The following is a 12,346-nucleotide window of genomic DNA, read 5'->3' as shown; positions in this document are numbered from 1 at the left end:
ATAAATCTAAAAACTTGAATCCTATTCTTGAGCTGAAACCTAAGATGTTCTTGAGCAAGAAAGCACTGTAGGACAGGGTATGAAGCAGCTGTCTGTCCCCTGTTGAGTTGTTCTTTGGGATCTCTTGGGGCCTACCTCAAGAGTAAAGGAAAGTCCAGATATGGACCTCTTTTCTTACTTAGACACCACTGACAAGGTGCATTTGGAGTTGTTGGTTCCTTTGTGTGAAGGCAGGATCAGACTGATATTTGGAGGGAGGTTTTTCATCCATAATGGCATAAGGGAGCTAAAACTAGATATGGTCCTTTCAGTTCTTGGTTGAGTTGTTCTCAAACTTTTTGGTGTGCTATTTTAATGTATGTGGATTATTTTATTTGTGTATGTTATGTTTCTTGCACTTTACATGTGTTGTGTATTATTTTTATCAAAATAAAAATTAAGCATCTTTAGCAAAATTAGGAAATATATTAGGTTACAAATTTAGATTTATAGTCAGTATAACAATCCCTTTTTAATTCAACCAAATGGATCTTGCACAGTCTTTCCCGAATAAAGTAATGTAGTTCGAAATACCTTATTAGGTTATATAAATACCTTTTCGCAACATTGTTAAAGATTATAACTTGTTTTCAGCTTATTTGGCTTGTGCATTTACCTAAATGAATTAAATCCAACAGTTTCCCTTAGCCTATAAAGTTAATTTGGTTGAGGGGTCCCATCTCAGATTAAAGTATATACCGGATGTAACTGTAAATTCATTTAACTTGTAGTGTTACAACTACCTTTAGGTTTTTAAATTATTCATATATATAGTTTCTGACTCGGATATTCACTAAAGCCAAATCAGTTTTCCCTAGATTCAAGCCTTCAACCAGTAACAGCAAGCAGTTTAAATTGTATTTTTATATATCTCTCAGGATAAGGGATGTGAAATGTTTGTATTTCCCCTTAAAGTAAGTTTTAAGATTTAAGGTTAAGATTGTTGTCACTGGAATTGTCAAAGTGAGCTCCAGGGTTTTTCTTGGTCTGAATGGTGGGGTTTGGCATGCTGGCTGCCACCACCTTAGGTTCAGGTAAATCCCTCCCTGGGGGAGGCCCAGTGATTTCCTGTGGTTTCCTGATAGACCCCAACCCCCTGCCGGCACTTTGAATGGGAAGGGGCAGTAATCTTTAGGGCCTCTAAGCACTGGTAGCAAGGTGAGCCAAGGACCCTAGGCTTCTTGCTGACCTACTGGCTGGAGAGGGTTTGGAGCACTGCACCCCAGGCCCCCCCAAAAATCGAAATGGATCAAGTTTCCATCAAGTTCAACCCAATCTAAGCTGATTTGTATTTTGCAACTGAAGTTGTTGATCATTAGGTTTGTTGGTTGAGTTGATTGTTAGTGGTTATGTTATCATGTGTGGCAGCCTTACTGTGTTTAATACAGTTCTGCCCCTCTTAGGCACTGTGTGTCCTTATGACATCACTTCTCAGTGCTCAGGAGTAATGGCATCAGTTGTGGAAGAGATGGCAAGGGATGCAGCACCAAAGATGCATTCGTCACAGGGGCAAGGCTTAGAGTGAAGATAGGATCGACCATGGCATGGTGGTCTACTGCTTTCTGGTCCCTTCCTCCCCTGTCAGTATGCCAGCCCAAAAAACTTATCTTGGCTGGGATAGCATGTCTTAAATAAAGTGATACTCTTTTTAATAGAGAAAACATTTCAATCTTTTAACACAATACATGTTTAGATTTCCCTCAAGAAATTGAAATGGCTCGAGACGATGCCATTTAACGATACAGACGATGCTTAAGATTTTAAGAAGAGGCAGGTGGCGTTAATTATTTGTTATTGCTTCACCCGTACAAAACCATGTTCTGCACAGATAATGATGATGGTGAAGTGGTGCTACAGACACACTGTATGTTATGTGGGTGTTCTAATGGAACAAGAGTTCTACAGTTAAGTGCACTCCATATACACAATAACATGAGTTCAAAATAATTGCAGATAATCTGTGGATTTCAAAATGTTAATTATACCCTTTATGGATTCAGAGTTGCCGATCAGCATAACACAGATGAATTATAGTCGTGTACATGTCTGCACATTTACAAGTTATAGTTATAATTTAAGACATTAAATTTGTGTAAGCTAACATACATGAGTCAGAATAACATGTGCTGTGGCATTATGCCCCTTCACAAACATTCTATACTTTTTTAGATCACTTTAGCCTTTCCAGAAATAAATTATTACCCACACAACGTTTTAAAGCCTATGTTTCATTTTTATAGTTCAGCCTCTTCAGAACGTCCCTCTGTGGTCCACCTGATATAGTGAGCATTTTTTGTGGAACAATAAATTAAAAACTACTAAATGTACCTTGGTTGGGATGATGTGACTATATATGGCAAGTAAAAGTGTATATATTATGACTTTGGTTTCACCAAAATGTTTCTGAAGACGGCGGTGCAAAGCAATCATTGGCTGCTACTATAAAATGTACACTAAATGTACAATATTTGTATTTTTCTTTATAGTTTTTCTATTCCTTCAAGACGAAGCTAAATTCTGGCACTTATATTGAGTCAACAATTATGTGGAATTCTGTACAAGCTCAGAATTGGAATGAATGTGGCTGTTTTGTTCTGAAATTTGTTTGAGATGTGTCACTTTTGCCTAATCCTACGCGAAATAATTCCATGTTAATGAATTTTGCAGATTAAATCAAGATATATATGAACATTGCACTCATAAAGTCATAGAAACATAACTGACACAGTTCCACAAGCCTAAATGTATCTCCATGTAGCAAATTTGTATTAAGCATATACTCAAACACAAACATATGGAACAATGGATTTATGGATGAAACATAAACTCTCAGACCTCCTAATTCACCGATGGTAAACTCAAATGAAATGGCGATGGGTTTTCTTTCTTCCTTCAACATCTCCTGTGTAATGCAATTGCTATAATTGCAAGTAGTGTTATCATTTATATTATAGCTGAGTAGAACACAATGCCTGACTTCTCCATGCTTGTCAGATGTCAGGTGAGCCATTACGCAATAATATCTAAAGTGCTTTCTTTGCTTCCATCATTTGGTCCAGTATGTCCTGGGTCTCCAGAGGGCAACTCTGCACCACTTACCCATTGTGAGCTAGGGTACTGACAAAACCAGTACATAATCCTAATCTGCTTTTCCATTCTTTAAAAGAACCTCATAATAATACCAAGGGTAAAATTAATCAAACGTGACATTATTGAACAATGAGTGCTCATAATGTACTTATTTGACACCTTCATGGATCTGGCATATGTCTAATGGTTTTATGGCCCCTCTAACCAGGGAGTGAACTGACCAACGATGCTTTGATTGAACCATATCTGTCCATTGGATCTCTGCTAGTCCAACTAATTTACTGCTGAACAAATTCCCCAATACCTCTGTGTTTATCTAAAATCTTTGTTAACGTGTGAATTGTGCTTTTGTATTTAGAAAAGTCTGTGTTAGCTTCATTAATGCCTGAGGAAGGGACCTAACAACTTAGTCTCGAAAGCTTGCAATCAAACTCTCAGTTAGCTAATAAATGGTATCATTTTAACTATACTTTTCTTCCATAATGTACTTATAAATGGAACTTAGCTATCTATGTGTGATAATACAAATCAGGTAACAGGCAACAGGTTCATAACCAAATACCACCATTTAAAAAGCATATATTTAAACTATTTTAACAGATTTTTTTTTTATAATTATACTTTTCCTGAATTCATGCATAACAATGCAAAGTACAGATAAAAAAAAATAATCACTTCTCCTACCTTCCAAATCTTCCTTTTCAAATTGTGTTTTCAGAAGAGAACGTGTTCCTCCTCTGTCCACTACAGCCTCTTCGTCGTTTCTCTGAAACATTAAAAAGACCTCTTTAGTAGTGTTTCAAAAATTAGGTTGCATTAAAGCTTCAACTAGGCAGAATAGTTGGATTTTAACTTGTGTCAGGATAGGAATGATTCTGATGGAGATATTAAACAAAAAGCACATGAAGACATATTGAAAATTCAGGGAATAAAACACTATGCAATATTTTCATAAGAATCGGTGGAAATGAAGCATTCATTCTCTGGTCTCTTAGAAAATCATTTTATTATGGAATGTAAAAAACAAACATTCTTTTCTTCTTGTTTCTGTTTTGAAATTTCAATCCCACCACCTTCATGGAGTCAACTCTTCTAACAGGCCTGGACTAGCCATCTTACACGCCAGGCAAATGCCCAGTGGGCGCTGACCGACAGTGCCACGCACCTACCAAATCTGCCTCTCTGCTTTAGTGGCAGATCAGGTACTGCAGCTTGCAACCAGCGGCTGTATATGCCCGGCTACACACTACTTGCGATTAAAAACGTAGAAAGCGCCATGCATATCCAGCCATCAGCTGCAATATAGTCATCAGACAGCCGCTGACCTTTAAGTGCCAGGGCCGCCTCGTCATTGCCAGTCCAGCCCTGTCTTCTAATGTATAATTGTGCCACTCCACAATCAGGTATTTAATAAAACGTAGACAGCTCTAATCAACACCAAATATGATAATGTAACAAAAACACAGAATATAATAGTAACTTTGTGTTTTCTCAGATTTACCAAAAACAAACAGGGAGAATTGTTCTAATTTTATAGTGGATGGAACCATTCTTAATCCACAACAACAAGCATTCCACTTTCCACTAGCATTCAGGTTTTTTGTTTTTTTGTAGAGGCTCAGCTGACACAATTTCTTAAATAACCATGGAGCTATTTAATCCAACTATGGGTAATAAATATTATTTAACTTTATAGAAAGGATTTGACGGACGATAAAAAAAAACATTTGACCCATCTAGTCTTCCCATTTTCCCTGATCTAAGACTCAGGTCTTAATCAATCCTTCATCATGATAACTTTATGCATATCCCATGCATGGTTAGATTTCCTTACTGTATTAGCCTCTAATAATTCTGATGCAAGGAGCAGAGCTGGTTGGGGAGATGATAGATCTCCCTCCAAATGGCCCAAAATAAAGGGAGCTTGAGGTCTGTTCATAAAGATCTCTGGTTCACTGCTCACCTGTGAAGCGTGACGGCTCTTGATGCCGATCGCCTGGATATTAAGTCATATGCTGGCGCTAAGCACTGAAGCCGCTCGCACTGCAATGGAGCACTAAAACAGAGGTCTGTTTGAACAGACCTTGCGCTCCCACCACAGGACTTCATAAAGGTACCAGATGGAGAGAAAGGAGATAGAATAAAAGGCATATGATGGCCCTCCAAGCCCCTTACTTACTTTTCAACAACAGGACAACTATTTTGTTATTTGAATGAAAAAATATATATATATAAATAACATGATTATTCTAGTTATAAAAAAATATGAGGGAATCCCCCTGTGAAATTTAGCAAAGTAGAAAAAGATATCTAACATACAGTATCTAAAAAAACTGTATGTTTTAAATATGCATTAATAATTCAAACTCAAATTTTCTTTCTGTTTAATGCAATGTGCCATGGGCCAAAGTAGCACAAATGCAAGCTCTTCGAAGCAATCTGTAATTATATTTGTTATTCTATGATTTGTACAGTAGCTTTTCATACTCCAGCGAACACTAATCGTTTGAAGCAAGTCTGCTTTTGGCCATTCTGTGTATTGTGTAATAGTTGATGTAAAGTTGAAAACCATTAGTTTTTTTTCTTATATGAGTGCAGACATAATATATCCCTGTTTATAACATTGTAATTCTATTTTCCTGGCATTTCTACGCATTGAAGATTAGAGGAGACTCTGAGAAGCAATGGTAGGGTATTCCATAGAATAGAAACAGCCCTTGAGAAGGTCTTATCTCCTTCCTTATCACCAAGGTTGAACTGGGGAAGAAAAACAGACCTTTCACTTTAAGGCTGGTGGCTGTTGACCTATGTACAGAGGCACCCTGGATACACGCGGCCACTATGCTCTTATTCTTGAGTAGCTTGCAGGCGAATGTATCCATCCCACAGCTGCACATTATGAATTCATTGTTATTCAATGTAAATATTTTACAACATGTTACATCTTCTTTCAAAAATTCTAACTTTCTCTTTCCTGTATTATATGGCGCCTAATGCAGTCATGCAGTTGATGTAAGTGATTATAGGACTTGCAACTAATTACCAGACTTGTGCAAACAGACGAAAAATTCTTCTGACAAATTTCTTGTTTCGTTTGTGGTATAATTTGCACATTTTACAGGGAAATTCATTTTACCAATGAACACTTTGTGAAGGGTGTCACTATATGAGCACTTTATGTTCGGCTTCAGAAGCCAAAGAAAGAATGCTAAACGGATAAAATGAATAGGTAGAAAATGTAAAAACTTTCCTTTTAATAGATCAATAAAATAGCTAATTAATTGATGATAACCGTTATTATTTTTATTGTTATTATTTATTGTTTTATATAGCGCCATCAAATTCCGCAGCGCTGTACAATGGGTGGACAGGACACAACAAGAAGTATGTAACATAACAATTTGACTTACAGAGACAACAGGTGAGGAGGGCCCTGCTTAGCTTACAATCTAACCGTTCCTGGGAATAATTCAGGTTTGACTTGAATTCTCCAGTTGAAGCCTTGCTTCCTGGGTCTCCAGGTCAGTCTCCTTTTTTATGGGCAGAGAAGCAGTGTGTGGCCTCGTCCATTTCATATCTACCCTTTGGCTACCCCCTTCCTACGTTTCGTCTAATCTCTGCCCAGTTTCCTTCTACTAGGGGCTGCCTGGAGCTGACCCCAACCCTACACACCTACACTGAGTAACTAATCCAGAAGTGTTGTGAACAATCTTAAACAAGCATGATACAGTGATTATCATCAGCTTCGCTATCAATGCATTTTTGGGAAGATCTATTAGACTCATTCATCACAGAATCTTTGGAGCTGCCTTCAGATGCGATCATGGGTGTCAAAACTAAAAAAATAACTTTCTGTATGAACAATATATCCTGAAGACAAAGGCATAAGAATTCACAGGTTTATATTAACCATAGGATGCTAACCGAACCCACATCATATTTTATCTAGCCTAATAATTAAAATATTAAGCCTCTAATACTAATCAACAAACCAACCAATGTAAATCTAATTTAGTCTTAGTTAAATCCATAATGAGGACAGAATGAAAAACCAAGAAAGTTTTTAAAGTTTTCCTTTTTTGTTGTCTTCATCTTTTTTTACAATATATAAGCTTTTGGTTTACCATAATTTCATAATAAGTTATGGGTAAGTTCCAGATCTGAACAGCCCTTTCTAACTATTTTTTAACTGTCACAGGGAGACAGGAACACAGCGGGGTCACATTATGTGATGAAACCAAGGCTGCTCACACCGTACCGAAAGCTGAAGGAGATGTAAGAGGTTATGTATGTTTGAATGAATTTGAGCATGAATGTCTATGTATTAGTGTATTTGAGCATGAATGGCTATGTATAAGTGTATGTGAGCCTGTATGTGTATGTGAAAGCATTTGTAGGTACAAGCATGAATGTGTGTTTGTGTGTAAGCATGTACGTGTAAGTGTGTGTAAGCATGTATGTGTAAGAGGTGTGAGATGGAGTATTTGTATGTTATCATGGCTGTGTATATATATATATATAAGTGGTGTGAATCGGAGTATGTTAGAATAAATGTGTGCATGTGTGTTAGTGAGTATGAGTATCATGTCTAAGCATGAGTACTTGTACATTTGTGTAAATATGTGTATGTTGGCAGTGGGGAGGCACAAAGAAGACACAGACAAGCTATTTGGGGCAATGATGACATAGACAAGCTGTTCGGGGCAACGATTTCAACGATGGAACATATAAGCTGTTTGGGAGCACTGACAAGCTAGGGCAAAGATGGCACAGGCAGGCTGTTTGGCTGTAAGGAGGACACTGATAAGCTCATTGGGGCAAAGGTGACAATCACAAGCTGGGGCAAGGGGTTTTTTTTTATAAAAAAAAATAATATCATATTTGCCCGAATATAGGCCAAACTTTTTTCCACTTTAAGTTCCGGGCAGGTGTTTTTTTCTTTTTCATTTAGCCCTGCTGCGGGCAAGTAGCAGAGTTAGGATCCAGATCCCCCGAAGCGCTGCAGGAGACCTGGATCCTACTCTCCGGCTTCCAGTGGACCTCTGCGTGATGCGCATAGACAACCTCCGCTGCCAGCACTTCTGCCGGGGCTTCTACTTCTCTTAAAAATAGCAGCAAAATTTTAGGGTGGGCCTATAATCAAGTGCGGCCTATATTCGAGCCAATACAGTATATAACATATTGCATATCAATTCATATCATTCATATATTTTTATCTGACAAATAGATATAAGTTAAACCCAGTTATCTGACAAATAGATATAAATGATGAAATGACCATATAATAACTTTCTTTGCATTCTAGACTTTTTTTATGGAGAAAACATTGAGCTGATTTAATTTGCATTCCGCAGAATATTACTTTCCTCGCTTAACAAATCCAACTGTTTTGACATTTGAGTCTATAAATAATTCATCTGATATATCAGCAACTCTGTTCCAGGAGTTCAAATTGTAAACCGTACAAAGGAGAGGAAAAAGATGTCTGCAGGTTTTTGACAACTGGTGTCTAGGGTATCGGTGAGCATTTTGCAAACTGGGTCAGCGCATTCCAAACACATTTAACAATACAGTAATGGCAGATCCACAGCTTGTCGATTATCATTCTACTTGATGAAGGTGACCTTCATGATCAGGCATACGGTCCACAAGTACAGCAGTGACAGCCAGAACTGATATGCAATTCTACAAGAAGATATTTGGATGATGCACAGATGCAAGGAGATTTGGTGTTATTCTTTGTTCTTATATATACACACACTCCAAATGGTCCTATTAGACCCTACTATTCCATCATTCTCCCCTGTCATTCTCCATGTATCTCCATCACAACTGTGATTTCTAGTTTAAGTAAAATGTCTAATTTATGGGCAAAATCAAACTGAGGATTGCAGAACCACTGCTGGCTGATATAATTTGTCCCTCTGATATAATACTTACCAATCATAACGAATATTCTAATACTAAAGGTACGAAAACCACGTACTGCTTGTTATTTTTGGGGAACTTCTAGTAAGTAATTCTATCACCAGTTGGAAAGTTGCCTCTTCCTTAACATATTACTTAATCGATGTAAATAATACATTGTTACCACAAGGAATGGCTTTGTTTTAAAAAAACTAAACAATATACAATTATATAAAAATATTTACCTATATTTCTTATAGAAATTATTTGCAAATATATGATCAAGCAGTCACAAACAGTTATTATTTAAAGATTTTAGTAATACTTTCTTTTTTTTCACCTTATTTGTCATTTTAAACAGCAATGATATCACAACTAAATATCGTTCTCTTAAAACCAAACCCAAATAAATATTCTAGCCTATAGATCAGCAAATATACACTGACTGCACTGAAATACCACCGTTATTATGTAAAATAAGAGGCCACGGAATTAAAATGGAATTATCCAAACAGGCATCGGATTAACTATTTGAATAAAAACAGCTTCAGAAATCTGTAGAACACTATAATATAAGCATGTTTCTAAAGCTAAAAGGACACGATTTCAATATTGTCATGCCCTAAATATCCCTAAATATTACATTTTGACAATTAAAATACATAGCTATTTAGCTAAGTCCAGATTTACCATAAAGGCTATTAATTGTGAGTTTATACTGGACCGACTACAAACTGATCCGAAAATTCCTTGTGATCTCTTGAAGACTAAAAAAAAATTCTAACGTTCGCAATCTGTTTACTTCGCTTTCCTGTTTCTGAATTTTAATTTTAAGAATATATGAGTAACAATTTAAAATAGACCAGAATTTTTTTTCAAGAATATTTGCAATGTTTGTAAGATACTGTCCCCCAGATTATTATTATTTTAAGTATCTGGTTTACATATGCTGGTGCGACAGACCACAAGACCTTCTTGATGTTACACAAAATAAAATTATAATACAGAATAAAAATGTAATACTTTAAATTATTTTAATATTATTGGGAGAAATGATCAGGCCTTACCTGGTGACAAAGAGACTGAAACATCTCAGTGCTTCCAGACATCATCATCCTTTATTCCCAAAAAACACTACAAATTGTAAATATAATCTCGACAGTATCCAAAACCCATTTACTTTCTGATTGTGACATAAATGTTTATAAAAAATTATGTTTTCCCAATGGGAAGCTTCAGCGTATCACCATTCTGGAGCACCCCATGTCTGCTCTGTAGCACTAATGCTATTTAAACAAGCCAGGCTTACTGCCCCTAAGCAATTCTGCGTCGGCCAAAGAGAAAGCATGTCGTGTCTTTCAGCTCATCACTGTCACAGGAAAATCCATCTTGCTGCCACGGATTTCCATTCAATTCCTCCCCAACCGAGGGGAGGCAAGATTCACTTGTCAGCTGATTAAATCTGGAAAAAGCAAAAATTCTCACTACACAGAGGATTTATAGATTATTTTAGGAAAAAATGGAACAGACTGTCTTTGGAGAATATGACACATGTAAAAATACAAATGCACCCCCCCCTCCATCATAGAGTTCTGTCACTGCTGATATGTGAAGGTCGCTGCTTGTGGCAGATGCTTCCATTGTAATTCAGACCATCCCCCTCCCTGCTTCCTATACGGCTGTCGGTTAGAAATGACTAACAGCATTTTTCATTGTTATGGAAGGGACTGAGATCATAAATTAGATGTGTACAATGGGTTGAAATGATTATTTTTCTAGCAATAATAGGAAGATGGATAGATAGATAGATAGATAGATAGATAGATAGATAGATAGATCATCAATTGATCGTCCCTTTTAGAAGGGACAGTCCTTCTTTGGCACCCAACTCCTCTGTCCGTCTTTCTTCACTTGATATTCCTTTTTTTAGGTCAGAATGTTTTGTAGGTATGAGTGTGGTGGCAGGTCTGAGAGAAGGGGGTAATCCTATTGGCTCGCTCATGCACCACTGTGGAATAGGCTGGTTATAAGCAAGATCTCCCCATGCTGCCTATTTAATTTATTGGAAACTGTGGCAGTCTTGCATGATGTACCAGGTGCCATGTGTCCTTCTGAGGCTTAGTAGGAGGACAGGGACCACTGATGTAGGTCCTGGGTGGTGGATGCCACCACGCATGGTTAGCCAATGTCCCTTATGAAGCTACTCTACTACAAGAGGGACAGCTTCTAGAGGCCTGCCATGGAAAACACACAGGTATGCTTACATGGTCTACATAAACACAAATTATGTTTATAAATGAAATTGTTTAAATAGTAATCTACTACATCTACTATTTTATGTAATCACCTACTCTTCTTATTAGCTGGTCACATACCCATGAGATAAGCCTGGCTCTGTCCCCTCACAGCCCCAGTTTACAGAGGTCCCAGGTATGCATGTGAATAGAACCTTAATTCAGATTTATCAGCATTCATTTAATTTGTGCATAAACATATATAGTATAATGGAGAAAGTCCATTGATACTGTGTGGACCGATGACATCACTTTGATGACATCATCTTAGTGCAGACCACTCCTAGTATGGTAACTATTCTTGGCACCCAAGATAGTTGTTTTTTTTGAAGCATCAAGAAATGCAATGCTTGCAATTGTAATTTCAAAGTGGATTCTTAGAAAGTCCCCTTATTAAAATACCAGCGCTTGGTATATGTGTTATCTGTAAATGTTTTTACTTCTACACAAGATGACCATGATAGATATAGATAAAAACAAACAGGTTTCAAATATTTATGTGTTTATGAGTACCCCCATCCTGATGGATGATATGTAGTAACAATAATTTCTATTTAAATTCTGAAATAATTGTATAATGGCAAACATTGAATATACATGCTTTGGAAATAAAGGAAAACAACCTCAACGTGTTCATTTTTTTCACTGACTCTTGAAAATTATTTGGGTGTTAGTATAATCCAGCAAAATGATGATTAGTGGTAAAGTCGTACAAGCTTTGCCCACAACATTTGCATAAGCCACTGATGAATCTAGTATTTGTTGGCATACACAAAGCACAAGAGAGCTGCTTTTTCTATACAGTACTAATCTATCACTTATTTGTGAGAATATATACGTTCGCTAGAAGAATTGTCAATTTATACCTGACTACTAGTACTAGTAGCACCCAAAGGTAATGAGTAGTAACATAAAGTAATAACATAACATTGTTTAGTAAATTAGGTTGAAAAAAGACGATCTATCTTGCTGTTGATCCATAAGAAGGTAAACCTCGTTTTGAATTGATTTACAAT

At 36.9% G+C, this 12,346-nt stretch overlaps 1 protein-coding gene across 1 annotated transcript in view; it reads right to left on the bottom strand.

Annotated features, from left to right (window-relative positions):
* Positions 1-10,148, bottom strand: part of LOC149285905 (sodium-driven chloride bicarbonate exchanger-like) — a 47,481-nt gene extending 37,333 nt beyond the window's left edge. Inside the window, exons 1-2 of the mRNA XM_089494700.1 lie at positions 10,104-10,148; positions 3,814-3,895 (exon numbers count right to left, since the gene is read on the bottom strand). Coding sequence (XP_089350826.1) covers positions 3,814-3,895; positions 10,104-10,148 — 127 coding nt within the window. The remainder of the gene's footprint in view (positions 1-3,813; positions 3,896-10,103) is intronic.
* Positions 10,149-12,346: the final 2,198 nt, after the last annotated feature.

This window comes from Sceloporus occidentalis, unplaced genomic scaffold (assembly GCF_023333645.1).
Source record: "Sceloporus occidentalis isolate IW3139 unplaced genomic scaffold, rSceOcc1.0.p SCAF_74, whole genome shotgun sequence".
In the NCBI taxonomy this organism is placed as follows: domain Eukaryota; kingdom Metazoa; phylum Chordata; class Lepidosauria; order Squamata; family Phrynosomatidae; genus Sceloporus; species Sceloporus occidentalis.
This window is presented reverse-complemented; position numbering and strand designations above follow the sequence as displayed.